At 43.1% G+C, this 23082-nt stretch overlaps 1 protein-coding gene across 2 annotated transcripts in view; it reads right to left on the bottom strand.

Moving 5' to 3' along the window:
* The window catches only part of PDZD8 (PDZ domain containing 8), a 47100-nt gene extending 33826 nt beyond the window's left edge, over positions 1–13274 (bottom strand). The window contains exon 1 of one of the 2 annotated variants that reach the window (XM_045582139.1): positions 12104–13274. In XM_045582139.1, the coding sequence (XP_045438095.1) occupies positions 12104–13005 (902 nt within the window). In that variant the 5' untranslated portion in view covers positions 13006–13274. The remainder of the gene's footprint in view (positions 1–12103) is intronic. The other variant, XM_036439189.2, reaches the window with a different exon arrangement.
* Positions 13275–23082: the final 9808 nt, after the last annotated feature.

A 23082-nucleotide genomic window follows, 5' to 3' on the forward strand; every position in this document is an offset into this window, starting at 1 on the left:
ATGGAGAATTGTTCTATTTACAGAATTCCTTGGTGTGCACTATGCTGACAAAGTTCATACTTGGGAAAATGATTTTAATTTCTGTACTCCTAAGGAGAAAAAAAGTATTCCAGAATAGATATGAAACTAAGAACAAGAATAGCAAACATTGCTACAAAAATCTCACCCCAACTTTCCCATATATCCTCTAATTAATAAGAAATGTCCACTTTTATCTAAACTCCTAATTCTGCATAGAAAAATCAATATCTAAAATGCTTCACAATTTTCTGAAGTGGTTTTATATAAACGCTGAACAAAAGAGTGATAATAGGGCCGCAGGTCCTCATAACATAACTCAATAGCTGGTGACTCAAAGGTGAGTCAATGTTAACTGATATCCTGTGCACTAGAGATAAAGTATCAAATGAGTTGCTTAGGGTACCAAAGTAATTCTCTTCACTATATCTGATAAATCTCATATCTCCTATTTTCAACATGACCCATTAACATGAGGGCCTCTGACCATAGCCTATGATTAATTAAATTAAAATTTTCAGTTTTAACAAAATTAAAAAAAAAAAAATAGAGGGAAGGGGGGACAGAACCACAAGAACTGTCTTCAAATCCAAACTCCTTGTATTCCTCTTTGCCAGCTCCCCCAACACATGCCTTTAAAATAAGTGAACATAAAAGCTGCCACTTTATACATTTCTGTAAATTACATATTTTCATATACACCCCTGATTCTCATGACTCATAACAATATATAGACTTATTTTATATATAAAGAAACTAAAGATGAGGAAGTTGAAGTGGCTTTCCGTGATCACAGTAAATGGTACAGTCAAACTGCACTGAAATACTCAACCCTGTGCTCTTTACAACACCAAGGTGTACAAGCAATACTATAAACCAACTGAAAATTATGTATCTAATATTTATGAAAGCTGACTTGCCAAGTGAGGCAACAGGAACATCTCCTTTAATATAGTAAAAATAAGTAAACTTCAAGTTAGACCAGTTCTCAAATACTTTGTTCACAGAATCCCTATACATTTTTAGAAAATAGGAAGGACTCCAAAGAACCATTTTTTATGTGGGTTAGGGTTAGGATTAGTACATCATTTATTCCCTCTCAGCACTAATTTTCTTTAGAGTGAACAGTGCCCTGGACAAAGATGATAACAAACATTTACTCAGTAAATGGAATCTCTTCTGAAGTCTAGTGGATGGAGGTAGAGAAAACATCTTAAGACAAAATTATTACCTCCCTACTATGGTAAAAACAATGAACAATAAAGTCTATAATTCAGAGGACTGGTCTCCTAAAGCAAGTTAAATGTACCAAACAGACAAGAAATCTATTCTACGTATGAGGTAAGGAACAGCAAAAGATCAGAACAAGAGAAATGAGAAAAAGTTAATACTTTAACTGTCCCAACTTTCTCCTCATTTTTCCCTATCCAAATATAAGTAACAAAGCACCTTCTGAAGTTAAATGATTTTTAATTTTATCTATACTAGTATCTCTGCTTCTCTTAGTTTTTAATTCCTAAAGTTGAACTTATTCAACGGAAATATTTTAAAGATGTTTGTACCTGCATATTTGCAAAAAAAAAAAAAAAAAAAATCTCTGCATTTGACCTATGCAAAAATAAAAGAGAAGTGAATAATAACACTACCTTACATTTACATGAATTATTTTATCTAAGGACTTTAACAGCTTTAGGTTTTTATTTTACTAAGTCTCAAAAATAACAAGTTGCACAATTTGTCCAAGGAAACACTAAAGCAACAAATCAATAGTAATTCCAGGAATAAAGCAGAAGTTCCTCATGATGTAATCCTACTGTTACAGGGCAAGAGGCTGAATTACTTTCAAGAGAAACCTTAAGAGCATAGAGTATCCCCAAGACTCCAACAATTATTATCATAGTCTGTTGACTGACAGGAATCTTGAAATAACTAAGTACAAATTCTAACTCTATAGTACAAAAACTTCAAATATTTTGAGTAATTTATCTAAATATTTTGAGTAAGCAACTTACTAAAAAAAATGGCCTATAATTAGACACATAATTTGACCACAAACATATTTTAAATTCTTCCATGTCAAGAGTTTGCAATTCTAGTCCTGATTAAAATCTAAAGCTAAATACTGAGAACTGATAAACTTTTCAAATATTAAAATAAACCAGACATCACCTGTCCTAAATTTCACAGAAAATAATATTATACTTAATGATGAGAACAAAATAAGATTTTCAATGCATTATAAAAATACAATGACATTAACTATAACAGAATAACTCTTACTTTAGCCTCAAGCAAGTTTCACAGAACTAAAAGCTTTGAATTATTTACTTGTTTGACCAAATGACTAAGAGCTGGCAGGACTGTGTAGTCAGCAACCACAATCATCCCTAGTATTAAGTATGTGTATAATCGGGCATTCATGAACGACTAATTACTGTATGCAAATTGGCATGTAACACAAACAGCAGATAGACTATTTTGTTGATATTGATATCTGTATGAAATAGTTATATCTAAGAACAATATAGTTGCTTTTCAAAATATATTCTTGTAGCCAGCTACTAAACTGAAATTATATCTAAGGTTTTACAGGGGGGAAAAATAGTCACTTATACAGATTATATAGGTAGAATATAGAGTTGATCCTAAAAGAAATACTAATTTGTAAATATACTTATGTCACAAACCTGCTCTAAATGGTATATACCTTATCAACAAACCAAGTACACCTAACAGGTACCTAATACAAAATAATAAACCCAACTAAAGCACTTTTTATCTGTGCTAATCACAGCATTTTTGTTTTTAAGTACCTACCATCAAGAACTAATTATCCTGGGAAGTGGGAAATTTTCTAGCTCTTTTACCAATATAATACAAATCAAAGCACAGACATTTAAGTACTCCATCCACCATATCAACAGTTTCGTTCTCCATACAATTCATGAAGAAATCATGGGCATAAATACCCAATGTCCATGATTAGATAAAAAAGAAATACATTCTGCTGATTACATAAAAATTGGTAATCATGCACCAGACCAGTGGAAATAAGTTTTATTGTTATTCCATACTAGTCCAAGAAAAGTATTACCTACAGTTTATTGATATTGACCTTTCCTGGGGATGTGTAATTAAAAATCAAGGCTCCTGGAGTGTCAGAGAAGGTTGCAAACACACTCATGTTTTGTTTTTGCTTGTGTGTGGAAATGAGAGGAGAAGAGAAGGCCTTCATAAGGTGCCGCACAGACCTTCAAGTCAGCGTTGTCAACCATGGGAGACTTCAATCAGCATAATGTGCGCGTGTGTTTGTACGTGTGTGCATGCGTGCGTAGGAGGAGGACACTCTTCAGTACTCATTTTACAATGAGCTTTGTATTACATGCCATCAACCTATCTTTATGACAACCATAAACCATTAAAAGGTTAAATAAAGCCCAGTCAGTGTTGCTCAGTGGTTGAGCATCCACCCCTGCACTAAGAGTTTGATTCCTGGTCAGGACACATGCCTGGGTTTTGAGCTTCTTCCTCAATGGGGGCTAGGCAGGAGGCAGCCGATCAATGTTTCTATCTCTCCCTCTGCCTTCGTTTCTCTTTAAAATCAATAAAAACATTTTTAAAAAATAGGTTAAATAAGATATGTTTCATATATTTTGTTTAAGAAATTTAAAGAATATGGGTATTCTTTAGATAGCCTGAATTCAAAGTCCCAGTACTTAAGATATATGGCTGAATTCACTTTGTGAAAATTTCTCAAGTGTATATTTGGGGTTTGGGAAGTTTCTGTATATATACACACAAATACACACATGCACATGCATATATATATATATATATATATATATATATATATATATAATAGATCAATAAAAAGCTTGGGGGGGGGGATGACTGAACTTAAAATACTAATGTGCTTTATAGTTGAAAGGTGGTATTTAGGCAGGGACCTGAAAAGTGATGGGGTGAGCTCCTTGGCTACCTGCAGGAAAAACATTCCTAAAAAAGGACTAGCCAAAGCCTTGTGATGGGTATATGCTGGGTGTGGGAGGACAACCAAGGAGGCCAGAACAGACTGAGAGGAAGAGTATAGAAGACAACGTCAGAGAATAGAGAGAAAGAAAATAGAATGGCCAGGAATGTGGAAAGCAGCAAATGAATTAGACCCATACATACTGCTGGAGGAATGTCCATGTTACACTTACAGAGCCTTTTTGGAGGGTCACATTTATATTATGTCCCCCACTTGCTTATTAAGGAGAAAGGGAGGAGGAGATGCAGAGAGGGACAGAGAGAGCGGCACCTCCTATATAGAGAAGAAGTTTGTATATGTGTTTCAAGTGTACACCTCAGACTTAGCATTTTCAGGGGGATAAAAGTAAAAAGGGGAGGAGTAAATTTTTAACTTCTTTATGCTCCTAAATACTATAATATTTGCAAACACCTAGCCAAAACAACAACAACAAAACTAAAAAAACCTGTAAAGAAAAAACCTAGTATCAACATAAATATATAGGTAGAAAAATATTTATGGTATCATTATTTATATTAATGAAAAACAATCAAATTGGTTACCTTATGGTATTTCTGATCAATGTAATTCTAAGTACCTATTAAAACAAATGAAGTAGGTATATTTAGAAAACCCAAGATATGGTTAAAAAAAAAAAGCAATATATTAACATAAAAAGCAAGGTATCAACTATGATTCTGTCCACATAAATTTAATAAACTAGAATACACTTAGAAAAAACATGGATGCATAGTTTCTAAATTTAGGTTTCCTTTAAAGACATTATAAGAGAGTTTTCACTTTGATATTTCATATTTTCTAATTGAATTTTTTTTCAATGAGTTTATCACTCATTTGAAAGGGAAACATCTGTAATACACTGCCTAGCTAATGTCTAACATCTATCTAGTCAAGTGTTTGAAATATCTCTAGAAAAATGTCTGGCAAATGTAGCATAATCAATAAATATGTATATTCAATTAGGTATTATACTAAAGGAAAGATACATTTATTCAGAAGGTTTCATATAAGAGACATTTATTACACTCTTTTAGATAGACATTTCCATTTTATAGTTATGGACACTTAGACTCAGGGAAGATAAGGCCTTAATGGTGCTGAAGTCAGGAACACATTACTCCAAAGCTCCACCACCAGAAGAGACAACTGAAGTACTTCTCTATAGCCTCAACCCAAAAGAATGAGGCTGTTCTCTGGTGCTGGCAGTCTCTACTTGGCACCTGCAGTTCTATTCATCTGAAGGTAAATAATTAACACATCTCATTCTTCCCTGGTGCAAATGCAATAAGTATGTGGTTTGATGCCAGTCTTAGCAATGTGGCAAGAGAGATTTTAAAACTACTCTGTAAAACTTCTGCCAATGACCAGGTAGTTGCTTTATGACTTTCCAATGAAATGTGATGTGCTCTGATGCAATGCCAAAGTTGATAGTTCCTGACTCTAGGAAGGAACAAAGGAATGTTTTTTGTTTTTTGTTTTAAATATATTTTATTGATTTTTTACAGAGAAGAAAGGAGAGGGATAGAGAGTTAGAAACATCGATGAGAGAGAGACATCGATCAGCTGCCTCCTGCCCACCCTCTACTGGGGATGTGCCCGCAACCAAGGTACATGCCCTTGACCAGAATCAAACCCGGGACCTTTCAGTCCGCAGGCCGGTGCTCTATCCACTGAGCCAAACCGGTTTCGGCGGTATTTAACTTCTAAACAAGGTATTTAGTGGTAGAAACTTTTACCAAACAACTGATTCAATATGTCTCAGCATGCTATAGGGAATCTTAATGGGGGAGTGGGCATGACAGGTCATGCTTTTTTGGGGCATAAAGGTTGTTTGTTTTTTTTTTAGAAATGCCTGAGCTACACAAAGCCAGTATACATTCTATAAAGACCAGCAAAATTATGAAGAGCCTCATATTTATTTTAGCATGTTAGTGTTAGATGTATGGCAACAAAATTGAATCCTTCTGTCTCTGTTTACTACTCAACCTGGAGTCTGAAAATTTTATTATGTATTTTCCTGCAGAATACCCACGTTTCATTAGCTTTTCAAAAAGAAAGGACTCTCAAAAAAAAGAGTACCTTTCATCATATATGCATATGTGCTCCTTTTTTGGTAAGCATTTAAGCACAATTTTTTGTTTTAGGATTGTTTTTTTTTTTTTAAGAGTTTAGAGCAAGGGTTAGGAAACCTTTTTTTTATAAAGGACCAGATATTTTAGAATCTGTGAACCCATATGGTCTGTCTCATACTCTTCTTCTCTTTTAAACCACTTTAAATGTGAAAGTTTAAAAATGTAAAAACAATTCTTAACTCATGGTCCTAACACCAGCTTGTGTGTAGATCCCTATCTCTGCAAAAATAAGACAGCATGGACTTTGGGAGTCCAGATCTTTTTTTTTTTTTTTTTTTTTTGAGACTTTCAGGCAGTCACTAACTTCTCTAAGCCTCAAGTTTCCACATCTGTAAAAATTACCAACCTCTCCTGCACAGTTTTCACTATTAAGATAATAAGTATATGGATGCTGGGACCGGTTTGGCTCAGTGGATAGAGCATCAGCTTGCGGACTGAAAGGTCCCGGGTTCGATTTTGGTCAAGGGCATGTACCTTGGTTGCGGGCGAATCCCCAGTAGGGGGTGTGCAAGAGGCAGCTGATCGATGATTCTCTCTCATCCATGTTTCTAACTCTCTATCCCTCTCTCTTCCTCTCTGTGAAAAGTCAATAAAATATATTAAAAAAAAAAAAGATAATAAGTGTATGGAACTGCCCACACCATATCCGGCATATATCATAATTAGTAAACTGATTTTATTATCTTTGCCTCTGCCTTATACAATAGACTAGAGGCCCAGTGTATGATATTTGTGCACCAAGTGTGTGTGTGGGGGGTCCCCTCAGCCTGGCCGGCGCCCTCTCACAGCCCAGGACCCCTTGGGGATGTTCGCCTGCCAGCAGACATCCCTCTTGCAGCCCAGGACCCCTCACTGCTTACCACCAACCTGCAGTAGAGGTAGGAGTGTGCTCACCAACCATGAGCCTGGTTTCTGGCTGAGCAGCACTCCCCCTGTGGAAGCACACTGACCACAAGGAGGCAGCTCCTGCACTGACCATCTGCCCCCTGTTGGTCAGTGCACATCATGGCAACTGATAGTCTTTTATTATATAGGAGGATCAATAATAATATTTGTTAGTCCATGTTAAGTGTTTGACTAGGCATGTTCCTCCAATACAACTGATGTCACAATAATCTCCTTTGGCTATTTTCAGGAACAAACTAGGGCTTTTTTGGAAAGCCAAGAGACCTGTACATTGCTGATTAGAATCTAACAGTCTCCTCATAATTATTCTCCCTTCAAGTGTAAATCAAATTTCTAAAGCAAAGATTTAGTTGATCAGTTCATTATTTCCCATCTAAGTGTTTTAAATGTCTAAATCACATTAATTCAAACCAGCTTTAAGAAAACTCAACTTTCAAGAAGTAAAACCAGCAATAAAAATTTATTGGATTATATTTATACACCAAGGAACCTAAGGTCACAAAATATTATACTACACCTAGTAAGCAGGTGTTTGCCTTAGCAGAGTTACTGATCCTTGCTCTGCTCTTCCTGTTTCTCATGTATTTGAAGGTCTTAAATATATTCAAGTGCCATTTTAATGAGCTTTGTTTGTTTTCCCCAGAAAGCATAAAACTGTGTTATAACTATTTTTATCACCTTCACCATACCCACCCCAACAGTAGGTAGTGGTAGCCTTCAGGAAGTAGCCAATGAAAATAAATGACTTTTGCCTTAGCCGGTTTGGTTCAGGGGATAGAGTGCCTGCGGATTCAAGGGTCCCAGGTTCGCTTCTGATCAAGGGCGTGTACCTTGGTTGCAGGTCTCTATCCCTCTCTCTTACTCTCTGTAAAAAAATCAATAAAGTATATTAAAAAAAAAAAAAAGTAACTTTTAAAAACAACTTAAGCCTGGCTGGTGTGGCTCAGTGGTTGAGCTTCGACCTATGAACCAGGAGGTCACAGTTCGATTCCTGGTCAAGGCACATGCCAGGTTTCGGGCTCCATCCCCAGTAGGGGTGTATGGAAGGCAGCTGATCAATGTTTCTTTCTCATTGATGTTTCTATCTCTCTATCCCTCTCCCTGCCTCTAAAAAATCAATAAAAATATGTTTAAAAATAAGTAAACAAAATGCTCAATGAAAGTCCCTTCAAAAATATCTTTAAAGAGGAATAAAAATTATCACTGACTAGCAATAGTAAGAGTTTCAAGTTTATATGAAGATAGGCCAGGCAAGTGCCATAGTAAGCAGGTAGGAACTATAAACTATGCATAAAAGCTTCCTGCAGCTATTCGCCTCCATCTCTCCATCCTGTTATTGCTATGAAGAATGCAGTCCTGGTGCCACAAGATCTCCCAATTTTTCATGAGAAGCCCGAAATTCAAATCAGGAAAAACTTCCATTTTCAAATGTTGGCAATTAAGAAACAAACAATAAAACACTGTATAGTGCAGGCCAAATAAAATGCATCTGCATACTGAATTTGGCCTTACAGTATATAACCAGTGCTAGCTACATAGCAATAATACTCTAAAATCAGAAGCCTTAGTAAGAAGTTCAAATATCTGCATCCCAGACCTAAACACCCTAGGACTATTATACTCATAGATTCTCCATGTAGTCTTTCTCTTTTGAAGACTAATTTTTGGGTTAATTTTTTAAAACAGCCAGTACTTTATTATTTTTTAAAATACACATTAAAAAAAAATCAGAACTATTAGTATTGAGGTGGCTAATTTAGAATTATATTAGTAAAATTAGAATTATAATATGTAGAAAATGTATATATTAAAACTCATTTTAAAAATATGTTTTACAAACTGTGTTAAATAGGTAACATGAAGTGTCAATCAGCTGGGTCCTTTAGCACCAGCTGAGACATCAGGAACTGGCCATCCTGATGGCCACCTTTCCCTTAACAACATGAAAATGGAAAAACAAACAGAGGGAAGAAGTAACAACAATGTTAATTGGCAAGTTATTTCTGTTACATAATATATAATAACAGTGCCAAAGGATTCTAAGACTCAGTACAATTTTCTTTACTGTTTTAGCTCTCCACTAAGTAGATTAGATGGCTAAAAAAGATAAACTAGCAAGACCTATTTGGAAACAAAATCTGCTGAATTAAAAAAGAAATGCTATATGGGGCAGTGCCCCAAGATATAATCCCTTGTGAACAAGGTGGCAGCTTGGCTTTATCAGAGCTGCGTTTAATCACTTGACAGCTGTGTGACTTTAAGCAAGTTGTTTAACTACTCTGAGCACTATTCCCTAAAGTATAAAAAAGAATAAACACTAGCTACTTTAACTCTCATTATTAGAATTGTTATACATCTTAAATATGTCTTAATTCATTCTCTTAGCTGAAATTTGAATCCATTCCACAATACTAGTTTAAAAACTTCTGGTGGAATAGCTACACAGACAAGAGATCTCAACATTCCTCAAAACAGTCCTTTTTATCCTCACACTTTTTTCTCTTACTAAACTAAAATCAGCTTCCTCGTGAATTCAACCCCATCAATCACATTGTAGTTTAAATCTTACTAGGTAAGCTAATTCAAGCTCCTCAATCATTGAAGCTATTTAGTATTGAAGCCCCAGCACCTAGGACAATAAGCACATAGTAAGTGTACAATAATACCGTAGTTACAGATTGAGTAATACCTTCTGTGCAGTAATTACTGATTGATCTTTGAAATGCCTTCTAATACAAAGAACACAAATGTGTACATTTCTGTTTAAGGTTTAAAAGTTGAAATATACATAACCAAATGCATGCTGTTTTTTAAAAATTCTTCAGATAAAGTAAATGAAAGCAATTTACCTGTATTTCAAATAGTGATGCTATTCAATGATAGATGATTAAGTTCCTTCAAAGTAATAGACCTATTATTAATGGCTTCATAACTCCTATTCATAATTTCCTTCAGATTTAACTGAATTCTAAGTTTAAAAAAAATCCTAAAAATGATATGCAGCCTCACTGCTGATTATTCTGCAAATAACCCCCATATAATAAGCCAGTCAAATTTTTATTACCTGAGTTACCCAGAAAATATCAGAACCAACACTATGATAGAATATCAAAATCTGCAAAAAGTTTTCTCATGAGTTTCTTAACCTCACACTATTATAAACCTCTCACTGCTCAAACACTAGAATTCATTTATAATTTAGTCACTTATGTTACAGAGCTTAAAGCAGGTTCCATAAACTATGTTCAATTTCACAGAACAAGAAATCAAACATGGTGAACAACTAGTTCACCATCCTCTGCAAATGTATGGAAGTATTTCCATTATAAAGTAAACTTCTCCAGTTACCTGATAGCTTTAGTTTTAAGCTGTTACTCTGGGCTATTGGCCTAAAACAGTGGTCGGCAAACTTATTAGTCATCAACAGAGCGGCAAACCACGGCTCTCCAGCGGTTTGAAGACCACTGGCCTAAAACAAGACATAATTAGTAAGGGAAACCTGCCACATACACAAGTCAATAACCCATCCTAAACCCAAGCATAAATATTTCTGCATTATCTTGGTCACTAATGTTTGAGACTGATAGAAAATTAGTGATCTAGATTGAAATAGGCAACTTCCACTAACAGCAATAGGTAGAGCAAATACCAGGTTGAGATAATCTATAATAACAATCTATAATAATAAAAGGGTAATAGCTAATTAGACCGCCAACAGGATGACCTTCCAGACGTCATTCTGGATGTCCTTCTGGACGAAGCCACAACGGGGCTGAGGCAGAGGTGGTTAGGGGTGACTAGGCAGGCAGGAGAGTGGTTAGGGGCAATGAGGCAGACAGGCAGGCGAGCAGTTAGGAGCCAGTGGTCCCAGATTGTGAGAGGGTGCAGGTTGGTCTGAGGGACCCTCCCCGCCTATTCCCAACCCCCGCACCCCCTGCCATGCACGATTGCCTGCACGGGGCCTCTAGTTTTATGAGAACGGAGAAAACCCAAGAGAGTCAAACATTTTAATGAACACAAAATTAAAGTGAAATTAAATATTCAGCCATTATTTAGAAGAAACAGCCATGCATGACACTTTCTACTCCAACAACAATCCTTTCCAGACCAAAGTCTGGCCCTACAAAACTTCCTTTTCCTTTCCACTCCTCCTATAGCATTAAAAACTAAAACAAAAACCTCAAATGAACAAAAGCAGACCTTGTACCTTAATCAACACAGTATACTACATAAAATTAAGCCACCAGAAACTGGGGAGCTTTAGAAGTTAAAAATCACTACCTAGCATTCACATGCCACCTGCAGGGTGAGAGTCAGGTCCTGGGAGAGGAACGTGCAGCCCTAGAGGTGACACAGGAGGGGCAGAGGGTGGGTCTGCCCTACAGAACCTCCAGAAGGGCAGACAGCATTAACGACCATATGTATCCCAACGCGTTTCTCCTTGACAAGCTACCACCACCTTCTGCCCTGAAAGCTGTTCTTGCAAGAGGCCCGCAGCGGCAAACCTAACAGTCCTGGGCACCACACGTTCTTCCTGCCCGCACTCCGTGACCAGGGGCGATCTCTCAACGCGGCCCAGGCGATGCTGCAAAGTGGCCTCAATGCAGCAGCCACATCCGGTTCCTCCGCAGCCCCAGAGCCAACTCCTGGGGATGAGGGTGGACTTCCCGCCATTCCACCCTCCGTACGCTGCTTGCACCCACCCTGACAGCACCCTGGGCGCCCAAAAACACGAAAAAAAAAAAAAAAAAAAAAAAAGAAAAAAAGAAGAAAAAAAAAGAAGGTTCCCAGCTCCTAGCAGTGCCCTTCCAGGAAAAGGGGTGCGCTGATGGCCTTTCCCTGGGGCTCTGGGCCAGGCTTGGGAGATCCCTGGCCGAGCAGGAGCTGGGGGGAAGCCGTTGTCCTTCCCACTCCCGCAGGCAGCCGGAGCCCGATCCCTGCAGCGAGCACCCCCTTCCCCCCCTTTGCCCCCCAGAACCTGTAGGTGCCCCCCCCCCCCCCCCCCCCCGCCTCTCACCTGATCTTGTAGCTGGGCAGGGTGTGCTTGCGCTTGATGACTTTCTTGAGCTGGTTGACGATGATGGAGGTGAGCTGGGGCATGGGCCGCCCCTCGAACTGGGAGCGCACCTCGAAGTCGATGAGCGGGTCCTCCACGAAGGAGAAGAACCAGTGGGTGAACGGCACGCGGGTGAGCACGAAGCGCAGCCTGCCCACCACGCGGGACAGCTTGACGAACAGGTAGGCGGACTTGCCGAAGACCAGGTCCACGTCGATGGCCAGGTGGAAGCCGCCGTGGTACTCCACCTCCGCCTCGAAGGCCAGCTCCTCCGGGGAGGCGGCGGGTAGCGCGTCCCCCGCGTCCGGGCCGTCGGACTCCCCGGCGGCGGCGGCGGCGGCGGCGGGGGCGCCGGCCGAGGGCACCACGGGCCGCAGGAGGCGGATGGTCTTGATGAAGGGCACCGTCTCGCCCAGGAACACGTCCCGCAGGCTCAGCCCCTCCAGCAGGCGCCCGGCCGTCTTGGTCTGCAGCAGCTCCTCGAACTCCACCTTGATCTTCTTGGTGACCCAGCGGCGGGCCAGCGCCGTGTCCCGCAGCTCCCGGAACAGGAACAGGATGGTGGCGTTGAGGAAGTAGCAGGTCTCCCGCGTCGGCGGCCCGGGGGTCTCGGGGGCCGGGGCCGCGCCGCCCTCGGGGGCCCCGCCGGCCGGCTCCTCAGCCCCGCCGCCGCCGCCGCCATAAAGGTATTCCCGCAGGGACAGGCCCGGCACCGGCCTGAGGTAGCGGACGCCGTCGCGCGCGCGGGCGGCCTCGTCCGGCGGCGGCTCGGGCGGCCGGCGGTAGAGCAGCAGGAACTGCGCGAGGAGCGTGAGGAAGGAGCCCAGCACGGCCGACGCCAGGATCATGAGCAGCAGCCCCATCCCGCCCCCGCCGCCGCCGCCGCCGCCCGGACGACCCGGGCCGCCGCCGCTCCCGCGCCCACCGCGCGGCTCCCTTCACGCCGCCGCCGCCGCTGCCTCCATCTTGAGGACATCGGGCGGCGGGGTCGGGACGAGCTGCTCCCTGGGCCTCGTCCGGAGGCTCCGGCCGGCGCCGCGCGATGCCCGAGGCTGCAGCCGCCCGCGGCTCCTCAGACGCTCCCCGAAGGCGGCTGGTTCTCCGGCGGCGGCGGCGGCGGCCGCAGGGGGGCGGGACGGCGCGTCCCTTCAGCCGTAGCTCATTGGCTGGGTGTCGCGTGACGTCAGTAGCGTGCGCGCTCCTGGCGGCGTCGCCGGGCAGCCGGCGCGCGACGCGCGGGCGCGGGCCCCTCTTCCCCGGCGGAGCGCCCTCGCAGCCCCGCCCCCCGCCCCAACGTTCCATCCCCCGCGGCCCACGTGCCTGTCACTTCGGAAGCTGCAGTGGACATCGGCGAGGTTAGCGGGGGGCCCCCGGTGGGAGGATGAGAGAGCCCGGCGGGGGTGTACGGCGTGGCGCGTGCTGGATCCTGGTCACCCCGTTACCTTCCAGGGCGCCCATCCCCCGGCCCTGGCCGCGGTCCCCGTGGGCTGCCTCTGCTGCGGCGTGGTTCTGCCACTCGCGCCCCGGAGATGGGGCCCGGCGGCGGCTCCCTCCGCAGGGCAGTGCCACAGAGGCGAGGCTCAGCACTGGCTCTTCGGAGACTTCTTAAGCCCAGGACTGCGTGTCTGGGAGATGCTGTCGCTGACCAACCCATCCAACTCTCTTCGTCCTCTCTGCGTCCGCGGAAGGTGGGCCCTGGGAAGGAGGGACAGAGAAAAAATTACAACAACAACAACAACAAAAACAAGATAAGACTTACCACCCAAGTGGACATTCAAGATTTAAATGAGAAGGAACTAAAAGAGCTGGGATGGGAAAGATGAGTGAGATGGATTTGTCAGGCGATTGGAAGGTGGGTAATGGCTTACCATCAAGCTCTTGCAGTGGGTTGAGTGCCCTGTGCATTCATTACCACCATGAGTCCATCCATGAGGCCTTTGCTTGCCCCAAGCATTTTACAAAAGCAAACACTGCCGCACAGAGGCAAACAAAGTTGCCTGGGGTGACACCTGTAGAGTCTAATACTAAACCCTTGGTCACTTCTCTGTCATGATACCGAGGTTGCCAGAGTTGGAAGGGGGGTTACTGGTTCTCTGATGTACAGGAAGGGGAAGTTCGGGTGGGGGTTGGGGGCCAGGAAAGACAAGGGAATTTTGCACAGGGGAGCATCTTGATCAAAGCCATAGAGGTAACGAAGCCAGGTTGCCCAGCAACATTGGTATTCCTTATGCCCTCTTGCTGTTTGGTTGTTACATCACAGATGCTTATATGGCTCCAATTACAAGGACACAAAAAACAGTTCTACCTACAAGAGTCCGACAAGGGTCAGATATTACATACCTAAAAGTCAGACCAGTGGTGGCTGGCTCTGAGGAGCCAGGGCAGATCTATGACTCGCCCTCCAAGATTTTTAAGCCAGGGTTTGTTTAGACTCTGCGTTATTCCAGAACAAAAACAGTCTGGCCACATCCTGACCCAATGGGAGCAGGTGCAGAACTCTAGAACCAGGCCCGTCTTATCTTACTCATGTCCAGGTGTAAGACCAGCTGGCTCGTTTATGACAATGGAAGACAGGTGTCTGCTGAGGAGCTAGGCTTAACCCCCACCTTCCACATCCAGAGGAAGTCTTAGGCCCTACTGGGATTTCTGGGAGCTTGAGACTAGCGGTCACCTGTGTCTCCTGGCCTCTGCTTCCGGGCCACTGCCTCCGATCTCCACTGTCCCAACACAGATGGAAAATGTAGACCCTTCCTTGATTTCCACCAAAAACCTAGTTTATAAAACCCATGCACCATCGTAGAAAATGTCACAGAAGCTAGAGATGGGGTGGAGCAGACGAATCGTTCCTCATGATGCATCGATACAAGATACAACAGCCTCAAGCTGTATATTGACCTGTCCTACATCTTAAAATAGTTTTCCGCCACCTCCTCACCCACAAGGGAGGTGGTTGTTCTTCATGGGAAGGGGTCCTCCCTCTCCTCTCCGCCTCCCCCCTCTTTCTTACTCCCCAGATGGATTACCTCTGGGAATCTCAAATCTTTGAAATCCTTCTAGAGGCAGTTGATTCCCCGGCAAATCTTGTCTCCTAAGGGTTGCACTCCAAATCCATGAAGGAGCTCAGCACACCTTTCAGGAAGATAAAAATACTTTCCCCCCTGTGTTAAAAATGGCAGCATTAGTTGAACACTTACAATAATAGTAGTGCTATTTATAGAGAACTGACTGTGCGCCAGGCACAGCGTGAAGCACTTTATGCGGTGTATCCCATTTAAAAATCAGCATGTCAGTGGGTGATGACGCTGTCCCACCATCCCGCCCAGGTCTGAGTTCACTGGTCTAGCCCCCCACCGGCTGACCCATCAGAGCCCACCTGGGCAGTCATCCCATGGTTTCCACCTGCACATGCCTGCCAACTTGGGGCTTTGCTGCTATGCCTTTCTCTAGTCATCAGCTAATCCAGGAGTTCTCAACCTCAGCACTGTTGCCATTTGGAGCTGGAAATTCCTTATTGTTGGGGCCGGTTTGTGCATTGCATGAAGCGATGCTGTGTTACTAGAAGCTTAGTTGTTTTTCATGGCATTCCCTGGAAGAATATCAATCCAGCAGCCTTCCCCCCCTCCCCCTTCTTCTTTAATATTAATGCTGGTTCATAGAAACTCCAGAGTCTGAGAACTTTGGCCCCGGCTCTGAAAAGCCATGATTCTGTGTAGGTATTTGAAGGAAGAAGGTACTTAGCTTTCATGCTGACCTTTTTATGAGGCTTAAATGACATCACTGAAATTAAGCTGCCCCAACAGCCTTCATGGGAAGTATCTATTTCAAGGGTAAAGGCTGCTGAATACTGGAAGATGTAAGATAAGCATTCTCACCAACTAGAGGGAGGCATAGACCACTTCTGCTACTAAACTCTGAATCTTTCAGGCCAAGCCATGTAAATATGGAGAGTTTGGAAGTAGGATGAATGAAAACCAACATAATAAAAATGTACTTATATATTCCTATATAAAATAATGTAAGTATAGCAAAATATGGTGAAAAGCAGAGAAGTTTAGGACGATTGCCTAAAAATGATAAATTAAACCATTTTTGTGGACTGTCAGAATTCAAATTCACCCGCTTTTTGAGCACCCAGCATGTGCCGGGTTCTGGGGACACTGAATGAACAGGACGGAATCCCTGTCGCCAGGTCGAGGAGGGTGCAGACATATATCTACTTAACTGATGTTAAGAGTGTGTTGTGCCTGGCCGGCGTGGTTCAATAATTGAGTGTCTATGAACCAGAAGGTCTCAGTTTGATCCCCGGTCAGGGCATATGCCTGGGTCATGGGTTCAATTCCCGGGGTGGGTCATATCATGCAGGATGTAGCTGATCAATTATCTCTCATCATTGCTGTCTCTCCCTCTCTTCCTCTCTGAAGTCAATAAAATTATATATGTATATTTAAAAGAGTGTCTTGCTGCAAAATTTGCAGCTGGTGATCTTTCAGAAACTTGGGAAAGGTGTCTCTCTCTCTCTCTCTCTCTCTCTCTCTCTCTCTCTCTCTCTCCCCCCCCCCCCCCATTCCTCCTTTCCTCTCATTCCTTCTGGACCCAACCACACACAGAATCTTGTCTCTACATCTCTTTACAAGTCTGTTCCATTTCCCTCCATAAGGCTCTTGGTTCCTGCTTCCTCATAGCCTCAGCATCAGGCAGCTTTGGAAGGCACCAGCTCTACACCCAAATCTCGAGGGTTCTGTGTTTCCAGTGCCTACTGTGGCCTGCTATTTCAATTTCTTTTTTTAAAGTCGTTTTTTAAAATACATTTATTGATTTTTTTATTGAGAGGAAGGGAGAGAGATAGAGAGCTAGAAACATCGATGAGAGAGAAACATCAACCAGCTGCCTCTTGCACATCTCCTACCGGGGATGTGCCTGCAACCAATGTACATGCCCTTGGCCGGAATCGAACCTGAGACCTTTCAGTCTGCAGACTGATGCTCTACCGCTGAGCCAAACCGGTTTCGGCTGCTATTTCATTTTCAAGGGATGGAGGAGAAACCCCAGATGGGCTCTACTAATCCTATCATTTATCCCCTTGGGTCTTGCCTCTTGCCTCTTCTGGTGGGTGGAGGGATTTCTCCAATGATGGGGAGAGGATTGAGACTGAGCATAGATGGGCAATGCTAGGTCAATAGGGGATGAAGGGTTAATCCTGGCTGGGGAATGTGGGAAGTTTCTTGGAGCAAATGGAATTTGCATTGGCCTCTGATAATTAGAAGGGCATTTAATCAGAAGGAGGCCAAAGCTCAGAAGTTGGAAATCCAACAGAGGGTAGGGAAATTGCGACCAGGATGGCTGGAGGGTGGTTTGAATAGGGTCATTGCAGGAGGAAAGGAGATAAAAGTAAAGTTGGATTGAGCCAAATGATGTAGGGTTTGAATGTCAGAGCAAATTTGGCTTCTATTTTGCAGTCTTTATGAGGTCATCAAAGGTTTTGAAGCAAGAGCGTGACTTTTAACTCTTTTCCTTTCACCATCCAAGTCACACTGTTGCTAGAGTGCTCTCTCCCGTGCACATCTGAACTTGGCACTTGGTGGCTAAAAATGCTTCAGTGGCTCCCCACAGCTGTATTAATAGTAATGGCTATGGCACAGCAAGAGCATGGTGAACGGGAAGCAGTGCGCTCGGCATTTCAGAAGCACTTACATTCTCACAGTTGCCTTCTGGGGTGGGCGGCTCCCTCTCCATCTTAGAGATGAGGAGACAGACACATCATCAGATAAATAAGCTGATAAAGGCCTCTATCTTTGAAGAGATTTGAACCGTGCTGTCTAACCCCAAAGCCTCTCACTGTAGGGCAGTGTTATCTGAGGATACAAGCCAAACTCATTAACACGGCAGATCTCGCTCTTGGTAATGATCTCGACTTTGCTTATACTTCAGCCTCCCCTCACAGGCTTTCAACAATTCCCGTTGGCTCTCCCTTCTGCGAGAAATAACCACATGTCTGAATTTAGATAAGGGACTCAGAGACAGAAGTATGGCTAAAGTGAGGCTTTTAATACCTTCTCAAGAGCAGGTGATTGTCAAATTGCACAGGCCCACAGGCAGTAGTGATCATGCCCTATTTATTCAATCCCTCCTCTGGTTCCTTATTGGCTGAGGATTATGGGATCACCTGTTTCCACATAGTCACCTAGGTCTTATTGTCTCCCATTGGGCCATTAAAAAAAAATGGGCTGCCGAAAACCGGTTTGGCTCAGTGGATAGAGCGTCGGTCTGTGGACTGAAAGGTCCTGGGTTCGATTCCGGTCAAGGGCATGTACCTTGGTTGCGGGCACATCCCCAGTGGGGGTTGTGCAAGAGGTAGCTGATCGATGATTCTCTCTCATCGATGTTTCTAACTCTCTATCCCTCTCTCTTCCTCTCTGTAAAATATCAATAAAATATTTTTTTTTAAATGGGCTGAGGCCTTTTCTAGTTGTCTCCACCTCCCCCTGTCACATTGGGTGTTTCTGCCATGATACTGGCTCATGTCCACAGTTCTTTATATATCCTCTTCTCTCCTACGTTCTGTTTGACCTGGGGAAATTCAGTAACTGTTTCCATTAAAATTTGACTCTGCTGGAGATGGATCACAGAGGCCTATTTCCTATACCTTCAAAGTACATTTGGAATTTCACTGCTTTTTACCCACATTTACAATCCTGGTTCAAGCAGCATCTTGGGCCTGGGTCCCTGGAGTAGTCTCTTAACTGTCCTCTCCGCTTCTGTCCCTATCACCCCAATGTCTGTTCAAACACAGAAGCCAAAGTGACAAGTTAAAGCACAAGTTTGACTATGTCATTCATCTGCTCAGAAACACCAGTGGCTCCTGTGATGGGCGAAATAATGCCCTCTCAACCCCAACGATGTTCACATCCTAATCCCCATGAGAATTCCCCTTGACAGAGGGGAATTAATGTTGCAGACAGTTGCTAATTAAAGGTTGTTAATCAGCTGACCTTAAAATAGGGCAATTACTCTGGATTACCCAGTTGTGCCCAATGTAATTTCAAGAGTCCTTAAAAGTGGAAGAGGGAGGCAGAAGGGAAGATCAGAAGGGCATGATGGAAGGAAGACTCAACCCAGCGCTGCTGGCGTTGAGGATGGACGGGGCTAGCAGCAAGGGATGTGGGCAGCCAGAGGCTGGAGGCAGCAAAGAAATGGCTCCCCCAGAGAGGAACGCAGCCCTGCCAACGCCTCGATTTCAGCCCAGTGAGAGCTGCTGGAGGTTGGGCTTTTGACCTCCAGAACTGTAAGAATTAAATCTGTGTTGTTTAAGACTCAACCTGTGGTGAGTGGTTATAGCAGCCAGAAGAAATGAATCTAGTTCCCCCTCTCAAGCAAGGTGAAAGCCAAATGACCTGGCCCCTGTTACCTCTGGGGCCTCACCTGCCACCTTCTGCCTTATTTACTCTTGAGCCACACTGGCCTCTTGCAGCAGCCACACAGCTCTGTAGAACAAATGCATGATTTTGAAACTTCATTTTCCAGAAGAAAGAGAGGAGGAACGGTGATTTGCCAATGATCCCCAACAAGGGCTTGAACCAAGGACTCTTGCCCAGCTACCAGTGGGTTATTATTGCCATTATACTTAGCTTTCAATTCAGCTTTCTTCCCAGAATGCCTTGTGGTTAGATCTCCCCTGGCCACCTAGCAACGTGTTTAAATTCCTTTCCACTGAGGGAATCTTTATGTTGACCGTAATATTCTTTGCCAGAAGAGTTAGTTCATTTCTTTCTATGTGAAGTTTCATGACAAACCATTCTTTAAAAGACAGAGGAAGAAATTTCCAGAGCATCGGATTGTACTGACCAAGACAGGCGAATTCCTTAGAAGAAAAGACAAGCCCGGCTTTCCTTCAGCCAAGGAGATTTAGTGTGTGGATTTCTATTTATACCCTGGGACGTAGGGTGAGCCACATGGAAACCTGGACACATTTCTGAGTATTGTTGGCAATATCAACCTGAGTGCAAACAGCCCTCCTCTTTTGCTGACCTGGCATTGCTATTTCCAAACAGGAAGGTCTGATTCGTTAGCTTTCGGCCACTCAGTGGAGGGCTCCTGCTGGACATTTGTGCCGAGTCATTTTGGAGCTAGCTGACCAGCCTCCCTGTGTCCAGCCCATAGGGGTTGCAGGCTGTTCCAGGACTGATCAGTGATTCAGTCAGCTCTGTCATGAGAGCAGAGGTGGCTTTCCCTCAAAGCTTGTGGGGACCAGCCTGGCAATATAGCAACCCTATCCCGTTGTTTTTATATATATATATATATTTGGTCTCCCCTTCTAGGTTGTGCTCTCCGGGTTTTCATTCCCAGACCCTACCCCCTGACCTTAAGGATAGGCATGTGATCCATGTCTGGCCAGTTTATAGTACCCAATCCCATTTGGCACTGATTGTTCTAGAGAGAGTGGTCATGAGACTCAAGCAGGGCCCATCAGAATCCAAACCCAAGGGGAATACACAGACATTGGAAGTAGGCTTTCTCCTTCTGCTGGGCTAACCTTGGCAGAATGGGATTCTGGAGTTGCCCAGTGGAAAATGTTTGTGTAGGAAGCCGAGCAGAGTCAAATAAAGAGGAAAAGTGAGTGGAGAGATGCGTCTTGAGATGGTGAGTCCCTGGCTCAAGAGGGGTAGGCTCTGTTTTCTGTTGTTGATCTTGCCTTCTCTGAGCCTCCCCACTGCCTTTCTCAGTGATATGAACCGTACATTCCCTTCCTGCCGTACAGTCGGCTTAGATTCTGCTTCTGTCACTTGCTCCCAAAGGAGTCTGGCTAATACAAGGGGCTTAGGTAGGAAGAAACTGATAGGGCCCTGCCACGGGCAAGAAAGGACTTAGAACCCATTCCTGCGGAGATTAATGCCAGGTTCCTCAAAGGGGTCTTTGGAGGGCCTGGCTCTCCAAAGTAATGTAAGTATATATCCGGCTCCTGAGTGTTCCTCATGAACGTCAGATCCTATTATTACCACCCCCTTACCTTTTAAAACATTTTGATGACTTCCCCCCGCTGTGAGGATAAAGAGCATGATCCTTTACCTCCGTGGTTTGGATCAGAGGTCTGCAGGTTTTTCCTGTAAAGGGCAGAGAGTAAGTATGTTAGGCTCCGTGGGCCATAAGGTCTATGTCTTAACTCTTCAACTGCACCATTGCAGCCAAATGCAGCCATTGGCATAAGTAAATAAGTGAGGGTGGCTGTGGGCCATAATTTGAGCACTTCCTCCTCTGGAAGGTCTGGAACCTCGCCCTCCATTCACATATCCAGCCTCACTGGCCTTCAATCAGAGCCTTCCTGCTCAAACCTACAGGCTCCCTTCACAGGCGCTCAGCCTGGCATGTCCTCCTGAGCATGTCCTCCTAGCATGTCCTCCTGTATTCTTAACCACTATTAATGTTCAGATGCTGTTTTCTCAGGGAAGTCTTCCCTAATACCCTGAGACTGGGCCAGATTCCCCTGGTATGCTTTCCTAGAGTGCTCTACCTCGCCTCCATGTTATTTGTGTCGTCGTCATAAATTTCAGTATTTCATGTTGATTTGCTGTCTGTCTCCCCACTAGATAATAGTTTCCATATGCACAAGGCCCTGTCTGCTTCGTTCAGTGCCTAGCATTTTGCTTAGTGTGTTGTATAGCATAATATATATTTATTAAAAAAAAGGGGGGGGGGAAGGAGGGAGTGGAGGAAAAAGAGAGATGGAAAAAAGGGAGGAGGAATCAGTCCTCTAAATCTTCCTGTTAAATAACTGAGCGTTCAAGAGCAAAAAAGATAAATGGGTATTTTTCTTAGGTGCCCTTTGTTGAAATCGGTAGAAATTAGTGACATTTGGTAGCCTTTGGTGCTTGTGGATGTTCCCTGGAGGTGACCTTGGATCTCAAGCTTGACTGTGGAGTTGGGGACTTTTTCTGCAGCCCTTTCTCCCAACATCTGACCTTCCAGATTGCCTTGTGTGTGTGCAAGTTCTCCGTAAGGGATGCCAATCAAGGCCAGAGTGCCCTTTCCTAAAGGTACACAGATCTCCTGGGGGCAGGTCCCAGCTCCGGGACACAATGGTTATATGACCTTGAGCAAGCACTTAAACTCCCAAACCTCAGTTTCCTCTCTGTAAAATGGGGATAATAAAATTACCTATGACCCAGGGTTATGGAGAGGATATAATGAGGTTACATGTAGAAGTTACTTAATTTAAAGTCTGACATACTTCGTGTCAGTAAGTTAACTATTAATAGCTAAATTTTAGAAAAAGAACTATCTGATTATCTAATTGAAGCAATTGGGCACATCTCTACAATATGTGGGGTCCAGGCTAGAGTACAAATGGTCTAAATGTTTAAAATTTACAAGTCAAGCTATTACATTGAATTTGTCTTCTTCTTCTACAATGACAAATATGGCTTCATAATAGCAAAATTATTTTGAAAATTGGAAAACTATAGTTTTAAATGACTGAAAGTTGGCAAAACATCAAAGACAACTGAACTTAATTATTATTATATGTGTGCTGTTGATGGCCCAGAAATATTTGGATGAGGATAACATAAAGGCATATTTTATGGTTTATATATTCTGTATAACTTATTTTTTGCTTTCATTCCAGAAAAAAATTTACTATTTCATTATAATCAAAATATACACATAATTTATGTGCCATTAACAATAGGATGTAAAGGATTAAAATTAACCTGTCATTATATTCACAGAATATCAAATTTGAATATAATTCAATCAAAAAAGTAAATGAAAATAAATGTTAAAGATAAGAATTGAATATTTTACAATAGAAGAAATTTTATTTTTAAAGCATGAAAAAATCTTAATAATGAATAAAATGTTATAGATAAAATTGTTGAAGTAAACCTGCAGCCCAGCTGGTGTGGCTCAGTGGTTGAGTAACCTATGAACCAGAAGGTGAAGGTTCT

This window comes from Pipistrellus kuhlii, unplaced genomic scaffold, assembly GCF_014108245.1.
Source record: "Pipistrellus kuhlii isolate mPipKuh1 unplaced genomic scaffold, mPipKuh1.p scaffold_m20_p_15, whole genome shotgun sequence".
Lineage (NCBI taxonomy): Eukaryota > Metazoa > Chordata > Mammalia > Chiroptera > Vespertilionidae > Pipistrellus > Pipistrellus kuhlii.